Source organism: Porites lutea, chromosome 4 (genome assembly GCF_958299795.1).
Source record: "Porites lutea chromosome 4, jaPorLute2.1, whole genome shotgun sequence".
NCBI lineage: Eukaryota > Metazoa > Cnidaria > Anthozoa > Scleractinia > Poritidae > Porites > Porites lutea.
In genome coordinates this window covers 34,044,008-34,066,895 of record NC_133204.1, presented here as the reverse complement: position 1 = coordinate 34,066,895, position 22,888 = coordinate 34,044,008, and the positions used below count along the sequence as shown (strand labels likewise).

General features: G+C 38.9%; 1 protein-coding gene across 1 annotated transcript; it reads left to right on the top strand.

Annotated features, from left to right (window-relative positions):
• The first annotated feature begins 7,967 nt into the window (after nt 1–7,967).
• On the top strand, nt 7,968–19,692 carry LOC140933371 (uncharacterized). The gene is made up of 7 exons (XM_073382915.1): nt 7,968–8,207; nt 12,294–12,358; nt 13,682–13,734; nt 14,339–14,392; nt 15,856–15,918; nt 16,633–16,669; nt 18,232–19,692. Exons 1-7 carry the CDS (start codon nt 8,122–8,124, stop codon nt 19,305–19,307), a joined length of 1,434 nt encoding a protein of 477 aa, XP_073239016.1. The 5' UTR covers nt 7,968–8,121; the 3' UTR covers nt 19,308–19,692.
• Nucleotides 19,693–22,888: the final 3,196 nt, after the last annotated feature.

Here is a 22,888-nt window from a genome sequence, read left to right as displayed (position 1 = left end):
CGTAGCTTCAAGTCTGACCGGTTTCAAACTTTGCGCAACAAGTCCCAACAACACGCATCAACATGCAACTGGGTGTGCAAAAGCAAGTAACATGCATCCAAACAATGCTAGGAGTTCTTGACCAAGTATGTTGCGTACGTTTGCATGGGGCTTTAGTATATCTGTCTTCATTGAAAGATTTTAAAAATTTATATGGCCTGAAAAAATTGTTTTTACGCCTATTAATGCAACTAGGTCCTCTGAAATTGCCACCTGAATCTACTTAAAGCCCAGTCCAAACAGACAAAACATTGTTGGCCAACCACTCCCAACATTGTTGGATACTGAGTCCGTTTGCACACCTTGTTGCATATTGTTCGCGGCTTGTTGTTTGGAGTTGTTGAATTGCGCAAAGTTGGAGACCGGTCAAACTTTCGGGTAAACAATGTTGGGAGTTGTTGCGTCGGTTTGCACGAAGCTTAACATTAGAATAAATATTTTACCTGCATAAATCGCGCTAACTTGCAGAAACCATGATCTCTGCTGGTCATATCTTTGGGGTAGTAAAAATTTGTGAAGATGGTCAGGGGAATGCACAGCAAACACACCATCAGATCGGAGACGGCCAAGTTAAGGAGAAAAAGCTGAACAGATGTTTTCTGACCTCGCCGGCGCAAGTTTGAGATTACTGCTACCACGATTCCATTGCCAAGAAGTCCAATGATCAAGATTAACCCTGTTGAAACATTATGTTGCATTTGCATTTATTTTTTTTTTTAGGGAAACGTGCTATTTCCCAAGGCGTATTTGTGATTGGACATATGATTTGGGCAGGATTATCACGTTTTCGTGTTAATTTTTACAAAGTTTATCGTATCATTTATTGCTAGGTTAACCGGTAATTTAAAGCCCCGTGAACAAAAGGTCATATAAAAGGACGGTTAATCTCAAGAATCTTAATTTTTTTTAAAAAATCTATCGAGCGGTTTAAAAATTATTCGCTAATTTACAACACCGCTAACGAGAGCGCCTTGATACATATTAATCAAATCCCTCTTTCTAGAAATCGGCTGAAGCTATCTCCATGATCTTTCACATACGTTTTTAAAAAGATTGAAACTACTATGAGGTGAAAATGCATGCCAAAAGCGCTTCGTTTTCTACGGATAACAGCCGAACATCAAGATCGTCCACTTTTTACCCTATTTCTAACCATAAATACCGTATCTCGATAACGCTCTTACAGATTCCACTTAAACTTCACGAATATTGAGAGGCGGCTATTGAATCGGAGGAGGAGGCTCCCGTGAACGATTTTGTGTCGAGAAATACTGCTGCAAGTAAAGTAGGTGATGGCGTCATTTCGTTGCTATGACAACTCCGATGTCATTGTAACCCTGATAATAACAAATTTTCATCTTTATCTAATACAAGGGCACGGTGGCCTGAAAAACTGTATCTAGCCACCTTAACACCAAGGAGTTAAAATTTTACACCACAATAACCTCGATTCAGATGGGTTTTTATGCAAAATGATTGATGGTGGATGGCTCCAGTTTCTTTTTAATTATTAACGACGTCATTATTACGTCAATTCCATTGTTTAAGATCATCAATGTGTTAAACTACTTCATGATTTTATCGACAAGTTCCTATTTCAGCACGTACAATGTTTTTCGCTTTGTAGCTATTTTGGGGAAAGAATGGTGAAGTATATGGGTTCAGCCATAAGCCAACATTGCTTCATAAAGATGTCAAATTTCGTCATGGTATCGATCAATTATACCAAGATGTTAACAATGATCGACAATTCTGTGTTAAGCTTGTGGCCGCATCTCCCCTGAGGAGCCGTTTTAAAATTTAAGAAGAGGGCCTTAAAGGGCCCCACTGATAGTTCTACTGATGTTAGGACGCTGCGTCTAAAAATGCGTGTACTCTGTTACCAGCCGCTGTTCGGGATATAACCCTGCGCTCCCCAAGCGAAAAAACTCTCATCTCAGGGAAGAACAAAACCGGAGCCGAGAAAGCAAGGGAGATCGAGTCCAATAAATGCCCGGCCTGAATAGGGTTAATTCATTCCAAAATAGATTTGTTTTAGTCTGTTGTACATATGTTATGCTCGACAAGATTTCTTTGGTAAATCGCAATTATTTTGGATCCTCGAAATTTGCCTTTCTTCATTTCGCTAATAAATATATCCCTCAAAGGGCAGTATTAATAGAACATTCCCATTATAACAAGATCATCAGAATTAAGATCAGACGTGACACAAAAGCTTCTAACGAGTGTCTAAAGTAGATTATTAACGTTTAGCATAAATAATTGAGAGTATCTTTGTAAATTAAAGCTCTTTTTTTTGTAAAAGTTGAGATGTACATTTCTGAAAAAGGTTTCTAAGGTTTCGTTACTTTTAAAAAGAGAAAAACTATCTCCACTTTTTGCTTTTAATTTATGAACATCCAACGACCCTTTACTACGGTATGCATTCTAATAATTTTTTAATAACAAATGATGCTAAAGTGACTCTAATTCGTTGTGCAAAACATATGGTCCCGCTCAATTTTGTTCCTCCTAAAAAAAAAACAGGAAAATGTATTTCAGTTGTTTTTACAGATTAAAGGTCTTCATTTACATAAGAAAAGTGTTGCGTTGTGGCATAGGAGTTTACATTGGAAAACTGCGGTCTGCTGCAATCGTGTATGAGCCGGATTTTATCAGTGTCTGGTTTTGGGATAGCCCCAAGGGCACTAACGATAGTCGGCTTCATGTGTGTTACTACGTAATTGCCTTTGCTAATTTCCTCGCGGATTTGGTTTTCTACTTTGTCTCGTACATCGCTTGTGGTCGCCGATTTGTAGTTGTTAGTTTCCGCCGGTTTCAAAACGCTATCGCTAGGAATAATTTCAAAGCCGTTTGTGAGTCCGTTAATGATAAAGTCCCTGTCACGGTCGGTTTCGAGGTTGTCTATCCAGGCCTGTCGGTTAAGTGGGGATGTGATCATGGCGTGTGGGTCTATTAGAAGTCACGCTGTGGGCGCTGTTGGATGTTCGTGCTGTGGATGACCGTGGTTGCAATTTGGCATCAAGCAAACATGTTGAAAGTGGCAGTTTGGCCAAAGGCATCCCGTTAACGAATTAAATTGGCGGCAAATTGGAGCTGTGGGTGAGGTTTGTGGTTGGCGGTTAAGGCGTGGGGGAAATCTCTGTGCGTTGGGTGAGGTTGCAGCTGGGGTCTGCGAAGGACGGCTTTTAATCAGAAATCTGGTATGAAGGTGCTGCGAGTCGCTCCCCCATCGAAAGCCATATTCGCACTGTAATTTACGATACTCGTTATCGTACGCCAAAGCCGAGGCGAGTGTATGGGACTCGAGGAGTTCAGCAAATTTTATTGTGTAAGCGAGGTAATCAGCGATGGCGGTAGTGGTTGCTGACAGTTTTCCTGTTCGAAGGAGCTCGTGCATAATTCGCGAGTTTGCGGCGACCATCATAGAAAGGGTGACATGTTCTAATTTTGGTTTTCCCCTCGCTGAGCGAATTACAATTTTTGCCCCACTAGAATTATTTCCAATTTCTTGACCGTCTTCGCGATTGTCATAAGTTCCCAGGTTTGCAAAGTCTGGTATTAACAGAGGCTTCTCACCTTGTTTAGCGCTTGTTCCCTTTTGCTGTAGGCCAAGAAACACGTGCGGGTCGTTGTCTAGTCGGGGAAGAGTTGACGTGTTTAATGCTGGTGGTTTGGCCGAGGAACAGTCGGTCGATCCTAGGGCCAGAAGAGATTCGTCCAGCGAGCCTGCACTTTCAATTTTCTTCAGAATTTCTTCCAAACCTCCATCGCTCGCTAGTGACTTTGTAGTGATGGGGTCGCTCGCACCAGTAGCATCCCCTGGAGAGGGTTTTTCGTTGACATCCTTTCGCAACTTTTTCAGTGCCGCTTCGAGAACGCGTTTCTGCCCTATGCTCAGCCCCAATTTCTCTAAATCCGTCGGAGTGAGGAGCTGTTGGGCTTCCTCGGTATCAAGATCCTCCTTCTTGAGGATATCCACACTCGTTTCTGTAAGTTTAGTAGCCGTAACCACGTGTCAAAGTTAAAGCTCGCCATAATTATTCGCACAGACAAGAAAAGCTTACAATCGAGTTCAACGCTAGAATCGCATAATGACTCACACGTGGCAGCAACTCACATATATATATAGGCTTGGCGCTGAACTTCCGTCACATGTATTTAATCCTGATAAACAGGTTTATCACTCACTTCATTTCGTCAACAAGATTTCGACAAAAACGAGGCCAAAAAGAACTTCATTTGCCAACTCCAACATAGACTGCAAAACAGTCCGTATTTTTGCGTATTCAAGTACGCGCGAGCAGTCAAACAAAAGGTCTGGAAAGAAGCTGAAAACAGAGAGCGAGACTGGGGAGAGACGTAAATAGTGAGGCTCGCGCGCTTCGCGCGCGTAAGCCTCTTACGCCACGCTTTACCGATTTATTTACTGATTTTGAGCAAAAAACCGACTGTTTTGCAGTCTAACTCCAACACTAAAGTAAACCGGTACCCTGTGAACCCAGACGCTTCGTAATTGAAAACATTTTAGAATTTTAACTCTTCTATCAAAAGGTAGGCAAACAATATCTTAAGTAAAGGCATGTACATATGTCACTTACCTAACAATGTCACAGCTATAACGAACTCTTTACTTTGAACGTTCCATAGTTCGTTGAATAGATGGCTTTCTTTTGTGTGATTCATTGTCTCACGAGACCTCGCTTGTAGATTCTTTTTATAAGCAAAATTAAACTTACTGGGAGTGAAAGTATCGGTTTCCGCTGGAAGCTATTCGACCTGTGCGTGTCTCTCAATGAAATGACCCTGCGCTGTTTTGCACAAAACGTTTTAAGAAACAACAAATTGAAATTGACTTTCTCAACTGGTTCGACGTTATTTTTAGACGGAACAATTTCAACACAACGCATTTTAGGCTAGTAGGGTGCCTGTAATCCCCAAAAATCACACCCACCCTTCCTGCTGACGTCAGCATTTTGGTAACCAGATTTGGGCGGTTTTGGGCGGTAATTTCTACTAATGACGTCACAAATTTCTGGTCCCTGCTGTGACTCAGACATTAAACCTGACCAGTGTAAGAGTTAAGTATGGGAAAGTCACGTTCGGCAACAAATTTCCGTAATCTTTAAAGATGTTTATCGTTAAAGGAAACAAAATCCAGCCTGGTTTCGATAACAAATATCCTGAAAATAATCAACGCGTGCCAAGACAGCGTTAAAAGTGGAAAAAAACTGTACAGATGAGTGGTTTTATTTCTTATGCGGCGTCAAAATTATGTGGGTAAAATTATGTTAAAATGTGTGGAGATCAGGGCTTCATAGCTGTGCCTGAAACGGTGAATTTGGTTAAATTTATAGGCAAAGGTTGCTCAATTTTTTTTTCGAGTGCTTATGTTACGCTACTTAGTACTAGGGGATATAAAGTACTAAAGTATTCGTCCCGAATTCATATGGTCTACCTGGCCGCACAACGACTAGCCTGCGAGCAAGCTCTCCTGTTTGGGCGAGTGAAACGGGTCTCGCGAGAACGCGCGAGCGAGCGGCGAAGCCGCGAGGGGCAGAGGAAAAAAGAGCTTGCAACCATCCCTTACAAATTTTCATTTGTACTTCGCCCAGACGAAGGGAAATACCATTGGCTGAAAAATGACGTTCCGGAAATCAAAGTTGATTGATAACAGGCCAAGCTGGCACCCGCTTCGTCTGTGTGCCAAATTTGGTTCTCAGGGGGATCAGATTGGTACCGAGAACTTGTTTCAGCCCTCAATGCAGACGGGCTCGTTTGATGTAATTCTCGCAAAGAGAATATTGCGTGCCGAGGATAAGTCAGACCGAGTTTGTAGTTCTTGTGGAAGGACAATGAAAACCCTTCATCAGTTGTATTCATTTGTGTCAAGCGCCTTGTTTAGTTCTGAAAACCGGGAGAGTGAAAGTGAAGAGTGATTAAAGCGCTGTCTTCCAACATCAGTTTCTTCGCCCGATTGAATTCTGCTGGGTAGAAAAATTCAGAAACATGTACTTGACAGTGTAGCTGTGTAGCTTGACCGTCTGGTCTGATATTTAATCTTTTATTAGTCTTTTATTATTCAACAAAAATAACACTTGGCGTTCTACTTGCTTTCTTGTACAAACGACCGGTTTCAATAGACCGGCGAAATTTTTCATTTTATTAAAGCACTGAGGTTACGACAACTTTGAGTTAAACTGATTTCACGGGTTGTCAAAGAGTCCAGCGATTCCCTTTTTCCAGGTGAGCACCGACTCATTTCGCTTCAATATTCAGGAATGCTCTCGATCTCTTTACGCTATCATTGCCCTTTGCCCGACATGTTTTGCACGGCGTTTAGTCAAGCAAAACCTCCACGAAACATCCACGCAGCGCGCGAGGTAACTTTATCCCGATTCTAAAAATAACTCGAGACGAATTACCTATGGAATAGGGTGTGTATGGGGGATGCCTTCTCTGTCCCCTTTATCCTCTCTTGCTAGAAATGCATTCTAAGCGGCGCTATGAAATTTGTATCTGTTAGGTCATCCTAGAGGAGCTTGAATCTTTCCGAAATTACGAGGGATTCAGTATTATTTTCCCGAAAATTTTATAATTATGCAATTTAACATATTAAGAAAGTGAGAATTTTTCTGATTCTTCTTTCCAATACATTTTTGAGTCCAAAAAGAGTGCGTTTTCTTTTTTCTAAGAAAATTAGTCTAAACTGGGGAGTGAAATGTGTGAAAATTAAACTTCAGGAAATCGTAGGAATTTATTAGATAAGCTTCGAAAATTTTACATGAATAGAACAATTATCTAGAAATTGTTTGCCGTCCTCATATAATAGAAAACTCAAGACAATACAGATATTTTGCAGAAAACAGTCGCTGGGTCCCCCTGATTTATACTCAACCACAAGGTTTAAACAGTTTTCTGAAAATAAGAAAATAAAACTACCTGTTTACAAAACAAAAACGACTAGTTTGGGTACTTGCGCCCAGCTATACATTAGGTTTCGATTTAAACATATGGCTTCGAGCTTTTGGCCTATTTTAATAAACGAAGGCTTGTTAAACTTATTCTGAATGGTTCAGTTTAAACTGTTACCATCTCCCTTAGTAACTTTCGGAAAAAGTCCAGCCCCTTGGGCCCAGGGGTGGAGATTACTGGGAACGATGCAAATCAAAAATAACTTCTCGTCAGTTGTTCTTGTGAAGTATATCGCTTCTCGTTGTTGTCAAGTTTTCATGGATTTCAAGCTCCCATACAGTGGGAAATTTGACAATTGCAAGTTCTTCTCCGTCAAGCTAAAAAAAACTTGTCAAGTTTTCAAACTGACACTACCAAGGAGAATTTTGCTAAATGAAAACTTTCTCGAGAATAATGGCCCTTTTTTCATGTCTTCATCTTCATATGTTCCCGTGAGAAACATATAGCTTTGCGTTTTAAGATGCAAATGAAAAAAGTTATAACAGCGAAATTAATTCTATTCATTTTGACGAAACGCGAGTTATTAAAACATTAGCTTTGATGAATTTTACAGCCGTTAGTAGCCATTTTTCTTCATCAGTCTCAGTTAGCGGCATAACATGCTGTCTCCTCTTATCAACTAACTCACCGCTTCATTCCCACATACAGTTAACAGGGAAGTTAACCCCTCCTGTTTTCAGTCAGAGCACCCATTTATTGAGCTTTTTTGGATGTGCACCGAATAGATGATAGTTTGGATTGGTTGGGATTCTTAGATGGTAAAGCTTGTATCAGAGGGAGTTTAGGGGGTGGAGGGGTTATGGTGGGGAGCCGTGGTAAGAAAGGGTTAGTGTGATCTGTGGAAAAAGTGGGGAGGGCACGGTAGACAATTGAATTCTGCAAAGCTGATCGTACTACGTAATCACTACAGATCACTCCGGATCACTTTCTGTCTTATCTGTCAAGAAAGCAAACATCATCACTGAAAGCCGGGTCTTCCACTTCGTATATTTTCACGTTTTGTATTCATGAGAGGACTCAACACCCGGAACTCTAAGTTTTATGATTCATACATTGAACAATTTGATGACGCTACGGTCAGTTCACTTTTACTAAGAAAGGCTGAAAATGTTTCGTCTGTTCTTCTTGATGACTTTGGCCATTTTCTTGGCCGTTTCCTTTGGAACTTCGCAGAACAATTCTTCACATCAGGTAACGTCAAAGCGACAGATTTCAATATTGTACTTTCGGAGCAGTCAACTATTCTGACTGTTCCCGAGAATAGAAGTTTAACATCGAATGCGATTTCCTAAACTTCACAACTGCTTCTTCTAGGGTTTACTCTACTTTTCAACTGAGACCTCTTTACTCTTGTGTTATGCAGTGAAAGCTATCATGATGTTTTTATTAGCCCGCCTTGTGAATCAGTAGATATTAGTCCTTTCTTCATATCCACCTTAGTTTGCTATATCTTGCAATTCATTTTTGTTCATGAAATTGGTGGAGAGGACATAATGTAGCAAAAAACATGTACAATTTTAGTTTCCGAATCAAAATAACAAAGTTAAAAGCAGCATGCACGCAACTTCCAAGCCTGTCCACAGCGAGCAAGTGATTTGGCGAACGCACTTCACCCACCCCTCTATTTTAAATTCCTCCGCGGTTTTCATTTTCATACGCGGGCTCGACGATCTGTGATCTGCAAAGCCCTTCATTATTACGTGACTACACAAAAAACCGCTTGCAACTTCCGCAAATAGGCCGGAAATTGACAGGAGGCAGTCACCGGAAGTCACTGGAGGACCCTGACCGCTTGGTACCAGTCTGCTATCAGAGTGAAAGTAACGCCTTTCGAATAATTTTCCTAGCACTGGGAGTTTTTGCAAAAAGGTTTGAATTGCGTATGGTGTATGGGATTAGATTTTTTCAAAATTATTTACGTGGTTCAGCTTTGCTTCTCCATAATAGCCTACCATACGAGCGCCTTAATTTTTTGCTTTGTTCGCTCGGTTGTCGATAAATCACTATTGGACCCTATTGCAATTTCAAAATGTCGCCCTAAATCTGCCTAAATGTCGTAGTGCAGTAAAAAGAAAGGTGAGTTTTACTAGTTGGTCACTATCATTACAAATTTATTGGTAGTCATGTGTTGCTTTAAGGTTCCTTTGACGTATTACATGTAAAACTTGTGTACAATGATACTTGGAACTTATATATAATAGTTGAACGAGAGAATTTGCTTCTTGTTTGTGTTCGGTACAAAATCTAATATCACCTTTGCCTTTTAAAATTAAAAAAAAAGTACACTATCGCGTCGCTGAAAAATGAACATGTTCTACTTCTGTAGTAAAACGAAGACTGCGGACCAGGGGTAAACAGGGGCTAGCCAGGATTTTTTCAGAGGTACACACTATTCTCCAAATCGCTTTGCCCACCACCCCACCTCCCTGCCCCCCTCAAAAAAACTCCCTTGATTAAAGATTTGGTTACGTTGTAAGCCTAAGAGTTTTTCTGCGTATAAAATGACATAAGCAACTTATTAAATACTTTGTCGCATGTTTGGGTCCATTGACTGATTCAGGTCAATCATCTATCATGCAATAAGGCTATGGAATCTGGATAATTTTGTTAGTGGGTTTGTTTTGTCATTTTTAAGCAGATGCAGCGCATGAATCCAAATTGAAAAGGTGCTGATTTGGTCAAGTCTCTATAGATTTTGAATCAGAAATCTAAAGTGAATCCGAAGCCTTGTAAATTTGCAATGTTTTGTAGTGTATACAATTTCTCCAATTTATTTGGATACCGGTACCTTTCCGCATTTGATCATATGAGTTGCAGTAAAACCGAAATGGAACTGTCACTTTCATGACTATAGGGTGCCTTAGCAATGACGACGGCAAGGGCAACGAAAATGTCCCTAGCTATCAAAATGTATGTGCGTTTTTTTAAAAAACTTTTTTGCGTTTATTTCCGTCAACTCTCTTAAATTGGCAAATATAGGTGAACTTCCCTACAGAGTCTTGGGGACCACACCCAAATTCGGACTCATTTGTCCCTGTGTTTACTTCTTCAGCTCTAAACATTGTCGCAGAAGGAAATTTACGGTTGTGTTCCTACAGGTTGTAAAGAAAAGCATGCTGGCCGTGTACAATTTGTTGTTTTTCATTTACTTATTGAGCTCATTGCCATCGCCGTCACCGTTGCCTTCTTCGTTACATAGTTACACATACATATAACTTTATTTGAACTCGGATTTAGAATAGCTTGAGAGAGCTAGTATCTCTGCGTATAATAATATTTACGAAATGCAATAAAATAGATAAGTATGAAAGTATAAAATTGCTATGCATGCACATATTATTAGTTTCATTTTAAGAAAAAATATCTACACAGTAATATTATGAATAGCACACTTAAAAGTAATGAGAGATTCAGAAGTTCTTATGTTATCAGGCAGTGATTTTTTCGATACTTGAGGAGCAGCATGTCTTAACGATTGTAATCCATAGGAGGTTGTTGTAAATTGTGGTAGATTCAATTTTAGGGTACCTCTGAGGTTGTACACTGTTGTTCATTCTTTCAGTAGTGATCTGAGATGGAGCAATTCCATAAAGAGTCTTGTACACTAAGTGACTAGAATGTTCTGAACACGAGAAGATTCAAGATTCACAGACACTACTATTTTAAGTAAAGTTTCATTGTCAAGATAACTGATCAGAAACATCCTTAAAGCCTGCTTATTGAGTTGTTCCGAATTGTCTTTACTACGCTTGCCACAAAAGTGCCAAACATTACTACATTAATTAAAAGCAGGTAAATTAACGGCATCATATAACCTCCACTTGATATGATTGCTGATAAGGTGCTTAAATCTTTTTACAACTGATAATTGTTTGTTGACCTTACTATTGTTGCTTCCAGGATCTATCGATCTGTGTAAATGGTTAGGAATCCGAACACGTTTTTAGCTAAAACGCCTGCCATCTTTTCACTAGATATATATTTTTTCATGACCATATATATTATTCAAGATTCGGTCCGTTAATGAATTACTTTGTTTCTGTGGAAACTGAAATTTGGGTGGAGAGGGAAAAAAGTTCATTGTTTTAGAAAAAAATATATATTTCAAAGAATAATTATTAATAACAACCAGAGTTGAATGAATTGAGGCAAACTGTGCTCTTGACATAATTATCTTTAGATATTTTGCTTTCCTTTCAGAATTAACTTTTTATTTTTTATTATTTATTCATTATTATATCTTTTATGTATGACTTTTTCAGGTATGCACGCGTGTACCATACATACAGGCAGAGCATGCCCCTGATAAAATATATAGACTGAGGATAAAATGCAGACTGCAGACTGAGAGTAAAATTAATACAGGGCCGGTTTGTTCAAAGCTGGGTTAAGATAGTCCACGTGTTAGTGTGAAATTTGAATAATTTTTCAGATATGACAGTTTAAAAAGCAAATTCAATTTAAGATGGGTTATAAGGGGAGATCTTTCGTCCAATTCATGGCCATTAAATAGGAAAAATAATGAATCACGTTAATTAATCAATATTTCCATTTGATTCACACTTCACTGTATAATTAACATATAAAAAAGTGAAACAAAAATGGTGGGTTTTCTTTTTTTCTTATTTCATGCCAAGTGTCAATTACAAATTATGTTTTCTTTTCTCTATTGGCATCTTTTTGTTTGAAGAAGGTAAAAAACTTTCTGTAAGTATGATGTATTCATTGGAGATATGACCATGTTAAGAAACTATTAGGGGCACCCAGAGACTGTAGACTTTGTAGGTCTTTGACGAGTAATTCATTGTTCACAAAAAACAAAAAACAAAAAACATTTTAAGGTCATATATCATGGATAATGGAAAAAAAATTTCTTTGTTTCACAACTATCATGACTGGCATACTGACCACAGTTCATAGCTTTTGATTTTTTACAATCACAAATCATGGCAAGTAAAAATACATCCCATCAATTTCAAGTCTGCAATTTGATGATTTGATGCCCTGAACGAAAGAGAAGAGAAAATTGTCGGAAAATGCTTTTCAACAAAAGAAAAAGAAACATTATCAAAATTTACCCCACGTTAGCACTACTGAGCCTTTAAACAAGTGGGCCAGACACATATAGATAAATCTGCAGATTGAATGATTTAATAATATTATTTAGCATATCAGAGAGTTCTTGCGTTATTGTTGTTTAAGTATTATTTTTTGTACCTTGCGTGAGTGTTCAGGCCTAATATATTTCATAGAGATGTTAATTTTTGTTTCATCTAAGTGAATGGATCCACAGAAAAACTGAAGAATTGTGCAGTTGTGTCACAAGTCAATTGCTGTAAAGAAGGTAATTTGCAAGAGAAAAATCTAAAAAAAAAATGAAACGTTGCTGTGCTCATATCAAAAGGCTTTTAAATTTGTAACCTAGCTGTAACATGCAATAATAGGGGTCCCTGGAGCTTTCATTTGGGTGCCCAAAGCACCATGGGTGAGAAAATTTGGTTATCTATGCATCCAAAAAATTTTGGTAGTGACAAAATTGTCCGTACATCCATGTACCCCTTCATGTTAGCAGATAACCCTTACTAACTAGGAGCCCAAGGCACACACTATCTGTGTTAAACTTGACAGTTGACAGCTGTCAAAAAAGAGTATGTGTTGACCAGTGTGTCACATGACTATATCATGGGCTCAGGTATACAACTCATTAAAGTGACATATTTTGTTAACATTATCCACTGACTAGTTATTGGTTTTCAGTTGATCGTGGGATCCATTTTTTGAGGTAGAATTTAGTACATTGTAATCCAGTTTGCTTTCTGTTTATGGCAAATGCTGAATTACTTGAGAAAAAAAATTCTTAAAAGATCCCTCTGATTGAGCTTCGCTTGTGGCCTTCACTAAAACTATATATTATTTCAAGTGACCAGACCTTAATATTTGATACTCATTTAAGGAGGGCAGCTGTAATAACCACCAGTAATTAATAATATTTAACAATTTTTATTGTTGTCAAGGTGGGATAGGTATGGAGGCGGGGGAGGGGGGGGAGGCGGGTGGGTGGGGTGCAGAAAAATTGTTAAGTTTTTTGCTGAACAAACTGGAGAAAGCTTAAAAAGGATGCTTTAAATATAAGAACTCTAACTGCAAGATAGTGCAGAGATTTTTTAGTTCAGCTTTGTTTAAGTAGGTTGCTGTATTTTTTTATTACTTGAAGAGGGAACCGATGGGAGAAATTAGAAGTTTCCTATACTATAAAACGACATTAACTTATTCACTCCTGGAAATTTTGCTGACAACTGCCACTAGAGGCTGGGCTGTTTTCTGGACACTATCTGGCCATTAAGAAGCAAAACCACCCAAAATGTTGTTCACAAGTCAAAAACAATGCTCTTAGTTTTGTTCCAGTACAGTGCTATAACATATTACAGCAGTGCTATGCAATGGCTGTCAAAGTTTGGGCATGTGTAGAAGCCAACATTTTTTTTGGAATAAAGAGTTTTTTTTTTAATCACCCCCTAGACTGATGGAGTTTTCCTTTGCTTTCTCTGGCCTCCTTATGTTGCTTTTGGACAAGAAAGTGTCACTCACTCCCTTAAGTAGCTATAAATGGGCATCAAATTTGATGACAGAATGATATATTTGATTATTGTGTATTAAATTAACACAGGAAGAGATGGCCGTGATGGACGAGATGGACGTGACGGAGCAAGTGGAGCTAAGGTTGGTAATTTTTAACTTAATGTTATTATAAGTTTTTTCCCCTTAGGTAGATGGTCCGAGTCACAACTTTCATTTCATTGTCTGCAGTATTTTGTACACACATATACTGTATATTTAGCAGTTATTGAATGTCAGACTGAGGCGGATGTGAAGAATTATGCAGATCAAGGAGGATGTTATCCACCGAAGCTGGAGGCCGAGGTGGATAACATCCTCTGAGACCTGCATAATTCTTCACATCACACAAAAGCCCAATGGCCTTTTAACCCCGATCCCCCCTTGTGACAATTACATCATGCCTTGTTGTGACTGGCCCATTTTTCTAGGAAGGCAAAACATGAAAATCGAGCTCTGTAATAAATTCCATCACTTATTCTGTCTCCAAAGATGTAGTCTGTTGCTTTCTTGTATTTTGAAAAATCAGAAATATCCAAGTGGAATGCTTTTACATCGAGAAGACAAATAAAGTTGCTGATGAAATGGCTCAAGCGAATTCGATGTAAAAGCATACCGCTTAACCGATGATGAGCTTGATGAGAGTGTCGTAGTTCCATGAGGAGTGGAAGAAGGTGTGTTTTTTGTTTGTGTGGCTTTTTTCGTTTAGGGTGAAAAGGGTGAGGTAGGGATGCCTGGACAAGATGGGAAAGCTGGTATTAAGGTACAGTAAATAATTTGTGCTTCACTATTAGCTTAACACTTTGCAGGGGGGACAAGAACTTTGAAACCATATCCAAATTAGCGGCATTCAGTCAAACAAGCCAGAGAAAAATGGAAAAACCAACCATATGTTAAGCTAACAGAAACCTCCAATGAAAATCTTGTTCCACAGTTTCTGCTTGTATTCCTTTGAAATAATTTAAGATTCTTGGGACTTCGCAGAAACCTTTCCCACAAAAATGATTCCACTTCCCGTAAATGCTGAGCAAAGGAGAAAACAAAACAGGTAAAGAATAAATTCATAACAAGTCAATTAAACGGGCAGAGGCGAAGCCAACACAGTGCTCAACTTGAACTCAAGATTTTGGGCAGTTTTCTTTCTTTTTGGCTGGATAGTGACCAGAAAATTTGTTTAAACAGCTTTAAGGGAATACCAGCTGAAGAACCTCTATAGACTGGGTGCCAAGCTGCCTCTAAATTTAAAATACAGAGTGGAATCCTAGCTTCTTTTTCTAAACCCTCGGTTTCTCCATGCAACCCTTCAATCATTGGAGCCGGCAAAACTGTCCTCCCTCCCCCATTGTAATGTTAGCCTTGGTTATCTGAACCTGCCAATCCTTTTAATCATGGATAAAACATTTTGAACAGCTATAGACTGAAACACTTATTGATGTGGTACTAAGCGGCCTGAGTTTCTTTGAAATAATTACAGTCATTATAGCCGAGTTTGCTTTCAACTTGCAAAGTGAAACTAGCATAATGAAATATCACTGAGGTACAGTTAGTTAATTGCTTAAACTGATTAATATAATCCTTGCTACGACCGACTGTTTTCAGTGATTTTCCTTTTAAAGGGTGCCACAGGGACGCAGGACAGGGACAGTCAATCATGTTATTCTACCACTTAATTCGTTTTAAATTTCTCACACAGTGAGTGTTATATTGCTCAGCCATAAAGTGAACAACAATGATTATTGGTGTTTCCAGTTGATTTTGGAAACTATCCAATAACACTGACGAGTTTGATTTTAAGAAAAAATAAAGGGTAAGACTGGCAGTTGGGGGAACCAGCACTTGACATAGATCGTTCATATGTGTGTTTATTTTTACCTTTTCCACATTCAGTTACGTTTTTGTCTTCTTTTGTTAATTTATTCTCAAAAAATAATAACAAATTTTATCACGGTTCAGTTCATTTGGCTTGTTTAGCAAAACCAGTACAGCCAATACTGAAAATGAAATATTTTAAGTAAAAAGACAGACCATCGACCACCTAAGCTTTGCACAGATATCCATGTGTGAATCAGATCAAAAACTGACTTGTTTCATGGGCTATATTAATTTACTGGAATTACCTAAAAGGGGGCATACGAGAAAAACAAACAGTGAACATTGTTTCACATAATTGCATTTTCCTATTTAATTAATTTGCTAACTTTTACCACTTTCCATCTGGGTGAGAAGGGACCTCATGGAGACAAAGGATCACGAGGAGAGAAAGGAATCCCAGGAGCATGTGATGCTAAGGTCTGGCGCCGGTCTTATACTTCATGCAATAATGCTTTAACTTGTTCTGCCCATACTAAATATATAATCTTTTCTCGGCTTAAGATTTTCCGGGAAACTTTACTTTTTGAGGGTTTTTCCTCTTAAAAAGTAATAAAGTTATTGATAGCTAGCAAAAAATAGATGTTGTGATTTTGAATTTGATATCTCCTATTAGAAATTCAGATTTGGCTTCCGAACGTGAAGCCGAATATGGGCATTTTTTACCTTTTAATTTGTTGCACGTTATCACACTTGACAGTTATTTGTTTTCCAAAATCTGGAAAAACTCATATGGAACCTAATATGGTTTACCAGAATTTGATGAGAAAGAGCACAAATCTTTGTGTATCCTTGATTTTCGTTGAGGACAGTAAAACCGTTCCTTGCCTTAGTGGGACTAACAACTTAGCTCATTTATGATTTTACTTACCGAAGTTAAGAAAAGATAAGGTGGAAATTAAAGATTTAAAGAATAAGATAAAAGAAAATGACTGATTGATAAAGTTAACCTGCGTTTAACTATCTCACGAGGTGCTTTAAAAAAACCTAACCTGGTTCAGAACATCTATCGTTCTTTCTTGATTTGCATAACCCGGTTAGAACTCGATTAAGACTTCAGAAAACCCGGCCACACTCAGTTACGCGCAAATAATAGAATGTTTCGTTTCCCTTTTTTTCCTTTATGCATTTTAGAGCTTATCGTCTACTGCATCAACTTGCTGTTCAGCCGGTAAGAACATGTGAATTATTTATTGTGGCACCGGGCAACGCCACTTTTACCTTTTTTTTAGAGACTAAGAAATTTCATTTAAATGTAAGTGAGAGGAAAAGGTCTGTTTGAAAGATGGAAACGAGTGATCTTATATGGTGAATCAAATTATACCGTCGAACCATTCTACAAAGGCCATCTTGGTTACGGAGATAAGAGACCATTGTAGAAAGGCGAGTCAGCTTCGAGTGGCCTTTATAGGGAAGCCTTATAATGGGTGCCATTTGAGACCAGTACTTTCTTTTGGAAAAGGGTAGAAAATTTGTAGTTTTTTAAAGGCTTATAGCGTAATATACGTAGGTTAATCGATATAGGTTAATTAAACAAAAACAACAAAAAATAAAGTTAACTAAGCAAAAGGGAAGAAGATACAGGAATATATCAGTTCGTGCTTCACTCGCTTTTAAATTGCCGTTTTAGAGAGGTTAACCCTTTAAGCCCTAAGAGTGATCAGCATCAAATTTCTCCTTGTTATATTAATGCTTTGTAAAACAGAGTGGTCATTCATGAGAATTACGGACATGATCACACAAGATGAATTTGATTGATATTTTATCAACTTCTCCCCACTACTTCTGTAGGAAATGAATAGCGGCAACAAATGAGAATTCAAATTTTGATCTTAGGGTTTAAAGGGTTAAAACGAAAGTGGATTTACTGGTTGTCCGCCGGGACAGAAGAAGGTGGCCACTAGAAGAAATTCGACTGGAATTTTTATGATAATTGGTTAATAAAAGTGAAAGTCTAGAATGTGCCAAAGTTGTTGTTTCAAAGTCGAGTACCATCCTTTTCTATAGCGGAATCCATTTTAATTAAACCTCTAGAATTACGTAACAAATCGCGAAGATCTGAGGAGTAGGCACATTCCACAAAAGATAAACGAATTCGCCTCGTTGGCACTTGCCGGAAGGTACCCCTAGTAGTCCTTGTTTCAGGTTTAAAGAAATACGACCAGATCACCGACTATTTTATTAATATTCTCACTAGTAGCGCTCACTAATATACTCACTATTTTTTAAATATTCGTTCTGAAGTGGCTTGGCGTGAGTGGTAGACAGCTTTTAAATGATCTAGCTATATATAGTAATGGTTCATAAATATATTCACGACCAAATACCCAGCTATCAAAAATTGATTTATTCAGCGTTCGAAGATTCACGACAAAAACGCTAGAAGCAGTGGCGAAGTTAATAATAACAATCTCCCAAACGAGATTAAGGAAACTTCTAGTGGTACAAAAAAGTTTGAGGCAAAGTTCTGTAATTATTTGTTAAGTTTGTAAATGTCTAGATTCTTAGTAAAAATAATGGGATCGATGGGATATTTCTAGAATTAGCTTTTAGTATTGACAGCGGAAGATCCTTTGTCAGAAAAGAAAGATTCGGCAGGACGAAACAAGTTTGTAAAACAGCGTCACTAAAACTGGGCCTCATCTTGGGGTAAATTTTGTTGTTTTGTTGTTATCAGTTGTAACAAGAAATGAATTTACTATATTCTTACTTTGTGTTTCTGATTTGATGAAGATTGCTCCTCTGGTTTCCACTTCTTTGAGAAAGTTCAAGATCTTCCAACCCAAGGAGCAGTGTACGTGGAACATTTCACTATTGATGGAAGTCTGTTTCTTGCTTTTGCCGACGTCTATGGTGACATTAAGAAACACAAGACAAGCTCCATGATCTACAAGATGGACGAGTTGACAGGAAAATTTTCCTTATACCAGACCCTACAGACTAGAGGAGCCAGTTGCCTTGAGCACTTTTCAATCGCTGGTATACATTTCATTGCTGTTTCTTATATCTACGATGGAACATATCAGTTGGACTCCACAATCTTCCAATGGAATGGAAAGCTGTTTGTCGACTTTCAGAAAATATCTACTTACGGAGCAACCCACCTCACCTATTTCAAGATAAGTGGCGAAACTTATCTCGTTTTTGCAAACAACTATGATGGAAGTACCTATTCAACGAAATCAGTAGTCTACAAATGGAGCAGCAACAAATTTATTAAGTTTCAGGAAATACCAACTGAAGGTGTTCATGGATGTACGGCGTTTGTCATAAACAATAACACTTTTATTGCTTTTGCAAATTATTACAACTCCCAACGCAAGCATTCTGTTCAGTCTACTGTGTTCAAGTGGACTGGGGGACACTTTGTCAAACTGCAGTCTCTTCAGACATATGGTGCCCGAGACGTGAGGTCCTTTAACATCAACGGTCACACTTTCCTCGCTTTTGCCAACTTTTATTCTGGAAGTAAATACAACAGCGACTCCTTCATTTATAAGTGGAATGGAAACACGTTCGTCCTGTTCCAGTCCATTCCTGGTCGAGGAGGTATTGCATGGTTTCCATTTGTGATCAGTGGTCGAACGTACCTGGGTTTAGCTAATCACAATGGTGACGGTCAGGGAAAAAGCGTTAAGTCGGTTGTGTACCAGGCCTTTGGAGCGCAGTTCATCAAGTACCAAGAGATTCCAACGCATGGAGCGCATGATTTGACGTCGTTTGAGTACAAAGGTCATACTTATCTGGCAGTGGCAAACTACTGGAACCAGAAATATAACACTAACAGCGCCCTGTACAAGTGGGTGTAGAGCATTAAATGTCAGGATCCAAGCTGATTAACGAGATTTTGCGTAGTGAATAACGTATTAATAAACATTTCAATTGCTAACCTAAGAAATAAGAGGAACTTTCAGAGTAACACGGTTTATCTATGGTGAAAAGGGGTCTTTATGCAAAAGGAATGATGAAATAATGACATATTTGTAGTTGATTTAGTGGGAAAAGTAAGGAAGCAAATTTTGCTTAATTTTTGCGGCGAGTAGTTAAAATAAAGATGTGCTTGGAACACTAAAGGGGTGTCCACTTTTATTTGAATGAAAATCCTACAAAACTAAATCGGTTGCTTGTTTCTGTGTATCCGTCCGTATTGCATGATAATAAGCACAAACCAATAAAGTACCAAAGGGTGATGAAGATGGAGGAGGCAAATTTAGCGAATATGTTGCGATGATTAAGGCAAAACAATGATGAATCCGAAACCAATTGATAAATCGATTTATTTTTCTTTCTTATCATTTCAGCCAACAATCTCTGCTACAGCTTCATGCAACAATTTAAGGTGAATGAATAATCTAGCTTTCAGTTTCTAGATACGATTGATCCCCGTGGAATTGACAAGCGCTTGTTAAGTACGATTTATGTGTGGTTGAATTTTAACTTTTTTCATGTCTCCCGTCAACCCCCGGGATTAGTCAAACCCCTTGGGCCCGGAGGTGGGGATTTGTTGGAAGTTGTCTTGTCCCATGGGTTGGGGACGGGGCAAATCGACAATAAGTTTTAGCTGTTTGTTAGACAAGTGTAAAGATGTCGGACCGCATGAAGAAACCTGCCTGTTTCCAGGATAATCTCTAGAAGTTGTAGCCGACCTTTGTGGAACACCGAGATAAGAGAGACTTTAAGCAACAACTACGGGAGCTTCCAGTATTGTGACCGGAAGTAGACCATCGAAGTAATTTTTCCCGCCACACCTTACGTTTAAGATACCACTACGGCGGTAGCGGTAAAAACGTCGCATTTAAAAAAAAAAACGATATGAACTCGCGTTCTTTCAATCTTTTTCGCGATTATTCCAACCCATTTTCTTTGCCAAATGTAGGTGAACTACCTTAAAAGATGAATTCCTAAGAAACAAATCTAAGCAAACGCAAATTATTATGAGCATTGACATGTTTATTGGCTTTCTCGCTCCGCTGCGCTCGGCCTCGTTTCCATGTTTCGCCTCCCAAATCAGTATGATTTCGTATTTGTCTAGCCGCTTTTTTCTTCCTTTTGAAGTTAATTAGATTACATATTTAAGCGAAAATTACCTCGAAAATAGTGACCTAATTGTTCTACTGCGTAAAGAATTTAAAATCCCGACTTGTTTGTTGTAAACAAAGTTCCTACTAAGTGACATTTTTAATTTACAAAAGTTTACTTTTTTCATTTTTATCCAACTGATTTGGTAAATATTAAAACTATCCCCCTCAGGATCGGTGAACAGCGCTACAGTATATACCTCGACTCTTCGCGTCTGTGTATATATATATATCCACCACTATTCACCTAGTTGATAGTTGAATAATACCTTACAGATTTTTTTTCTTATTTCACAAACAGCGAGGTAGCTATTGGAGGAACTACAGTGGCTCCTTTGTAAAAACCTCACAGTGCCAAGAAATGCGGCTGGAAGCAATACTTTATTAAGTCATGACGTACTTTTTTGCTATAGCTACTCCGATGTCAATGTAACAGTTATCATGGCCAATTTTCTGTATCTAAACATCTGCGGTGGTCCAGCCTTTGTTAATGGCGACGTAATTAATGCTCAAAATGGGGGAAAGGCCCGTGAAAAATCCAAGCGAGCCATCTTAAGGCAAAGACGAGTCTCATCTCTATTGCCTGTTACTGCCCGGTTGAGGATAGTGTATATTCTTTCCTGTAGTCACCGTCAAGAGTGAGAAAGGGGTGTGAGCAATTTTAATTGCCAGGATGACGAGGCCGTGCAGATAATCATTATATAGAATCAAGCGAATCCCCAAGTTTCGTAGAGTTTGCCAACGCAGCGGGCTTCATAATTTTAATTTTGTAAACGTCCTGGGGGCACTGGCGAGCCCAAATATGAGACCTGCAGATTCGCATAGCGTTCCTGTCCAGATGAAAAAAATCAACTAAAAATCAGGTTTTGTTTGTTTGGTTTGAACGGCTGTTAATGCTTTAAAGCAAAGTGCATGAGATTGTATTATTTGGCTAGTGTAACAATGCAAAAACATGCAAAGCGATCAGAAATAAAACTACACATACTTTGATAAAGTTTGTTTGACATACAGGGGCGGACTTAGGCGCAGGGTGCATGGTGTGCTCTCCTCCTTGAGGGGGGTGAATAGGTCCGCAGATCGGCGGATTTGGCCTTAAAAAGCTCACGGATTGTGGATTACGGCGATAAATAGAGCGGATTCGCGGATTTGAAAAATACCGTGGATCGCGGGTCAGCTGAAAGTTTTGGCCCGGTTTTCGGATTCTGTCAGTCTAGAAGTTCGGATTGTGGATCGGATCATCAATTTTCGGTCGGCCTTGGTCAATGTGCTGGTGTTTTGCCGGCTAACGTTCCACTTCCGAGGTTTCCGGAAGAGGCTTTCTCGTGACCCGACGCATATACATGTATTCTAGTATAGACAGCGTGACGGAAATGACGTCAAGCAACCCGGTGGTAATAGCAATAGTTGCAAAGTGACCTGATAAGATCTGTGAATGCGTTCGTGTAAATTGTCTAAATTGCAAAATGGAAACTAAAACTATCGCGTGTGTATCCTTTTTCTACCACGAAGGTGCCAAAGGCGATGACTTTATTCAAAAAAATAAGTTTCGATGCTGCGTCGATTCCAGTCAGTGGGGAAGTGTGGTGAAGCTACGCGAGCACGTTTGGTAGGTTTAAACATGAACTGATTTAAATTATTCGAAATTATGTTCTTCGAAGCTATTTCAGCTAGTTTGCTTGTCTTGATCGTTATCTTAATAGACCTTTTCACGGTTTCTGTCGCCATCTTTGAGGGCAAACACGGCAAAATTTACAATAAATGTATGGTAAAAGTCGGGATTTTGATGCTCTATAACTTGAGGAAAGTTGACATTCTGAAATTTCTATGATTTACAAACTAAAGATACTAGTAAAACAGTTAACCAATTAAGTTTGAAGGGCATTGGTTCGCTGAGAAGCGAGAAGTCTTACTTTTAGTTTTGATACGAATGCTTCTACGTTTTCCCGCTAACGGCAGCTCCATTTTACAGACAAATATCTTCTTGAAAATCGTCAAATCAGTTGTTTTACCGATGTAATGTTGCAGTACTTTTGCTGGGCTGCACGTAACTTCAAAAGAGCTGGGGCTAGGAGAAAGCATCGCTGTAAAGTTGAACAGAGGCTCCCGAGTATCATTGACGATCATTGAGTACAAAAATGAAACTCTATGTCTGCTCCGGAAAACAAATGCAGTTTGCCTTGGCAAGAGCCATAATAGGACAGAGAGGGACACTCCCAGTCACGCCTTTGGGATATCTTAATCCCAAAAAAGTTATTTTTAGAACTATGCGGACCATGCGGAAACAGTTTCCGGTAGTCCCCAGGACTACCCAC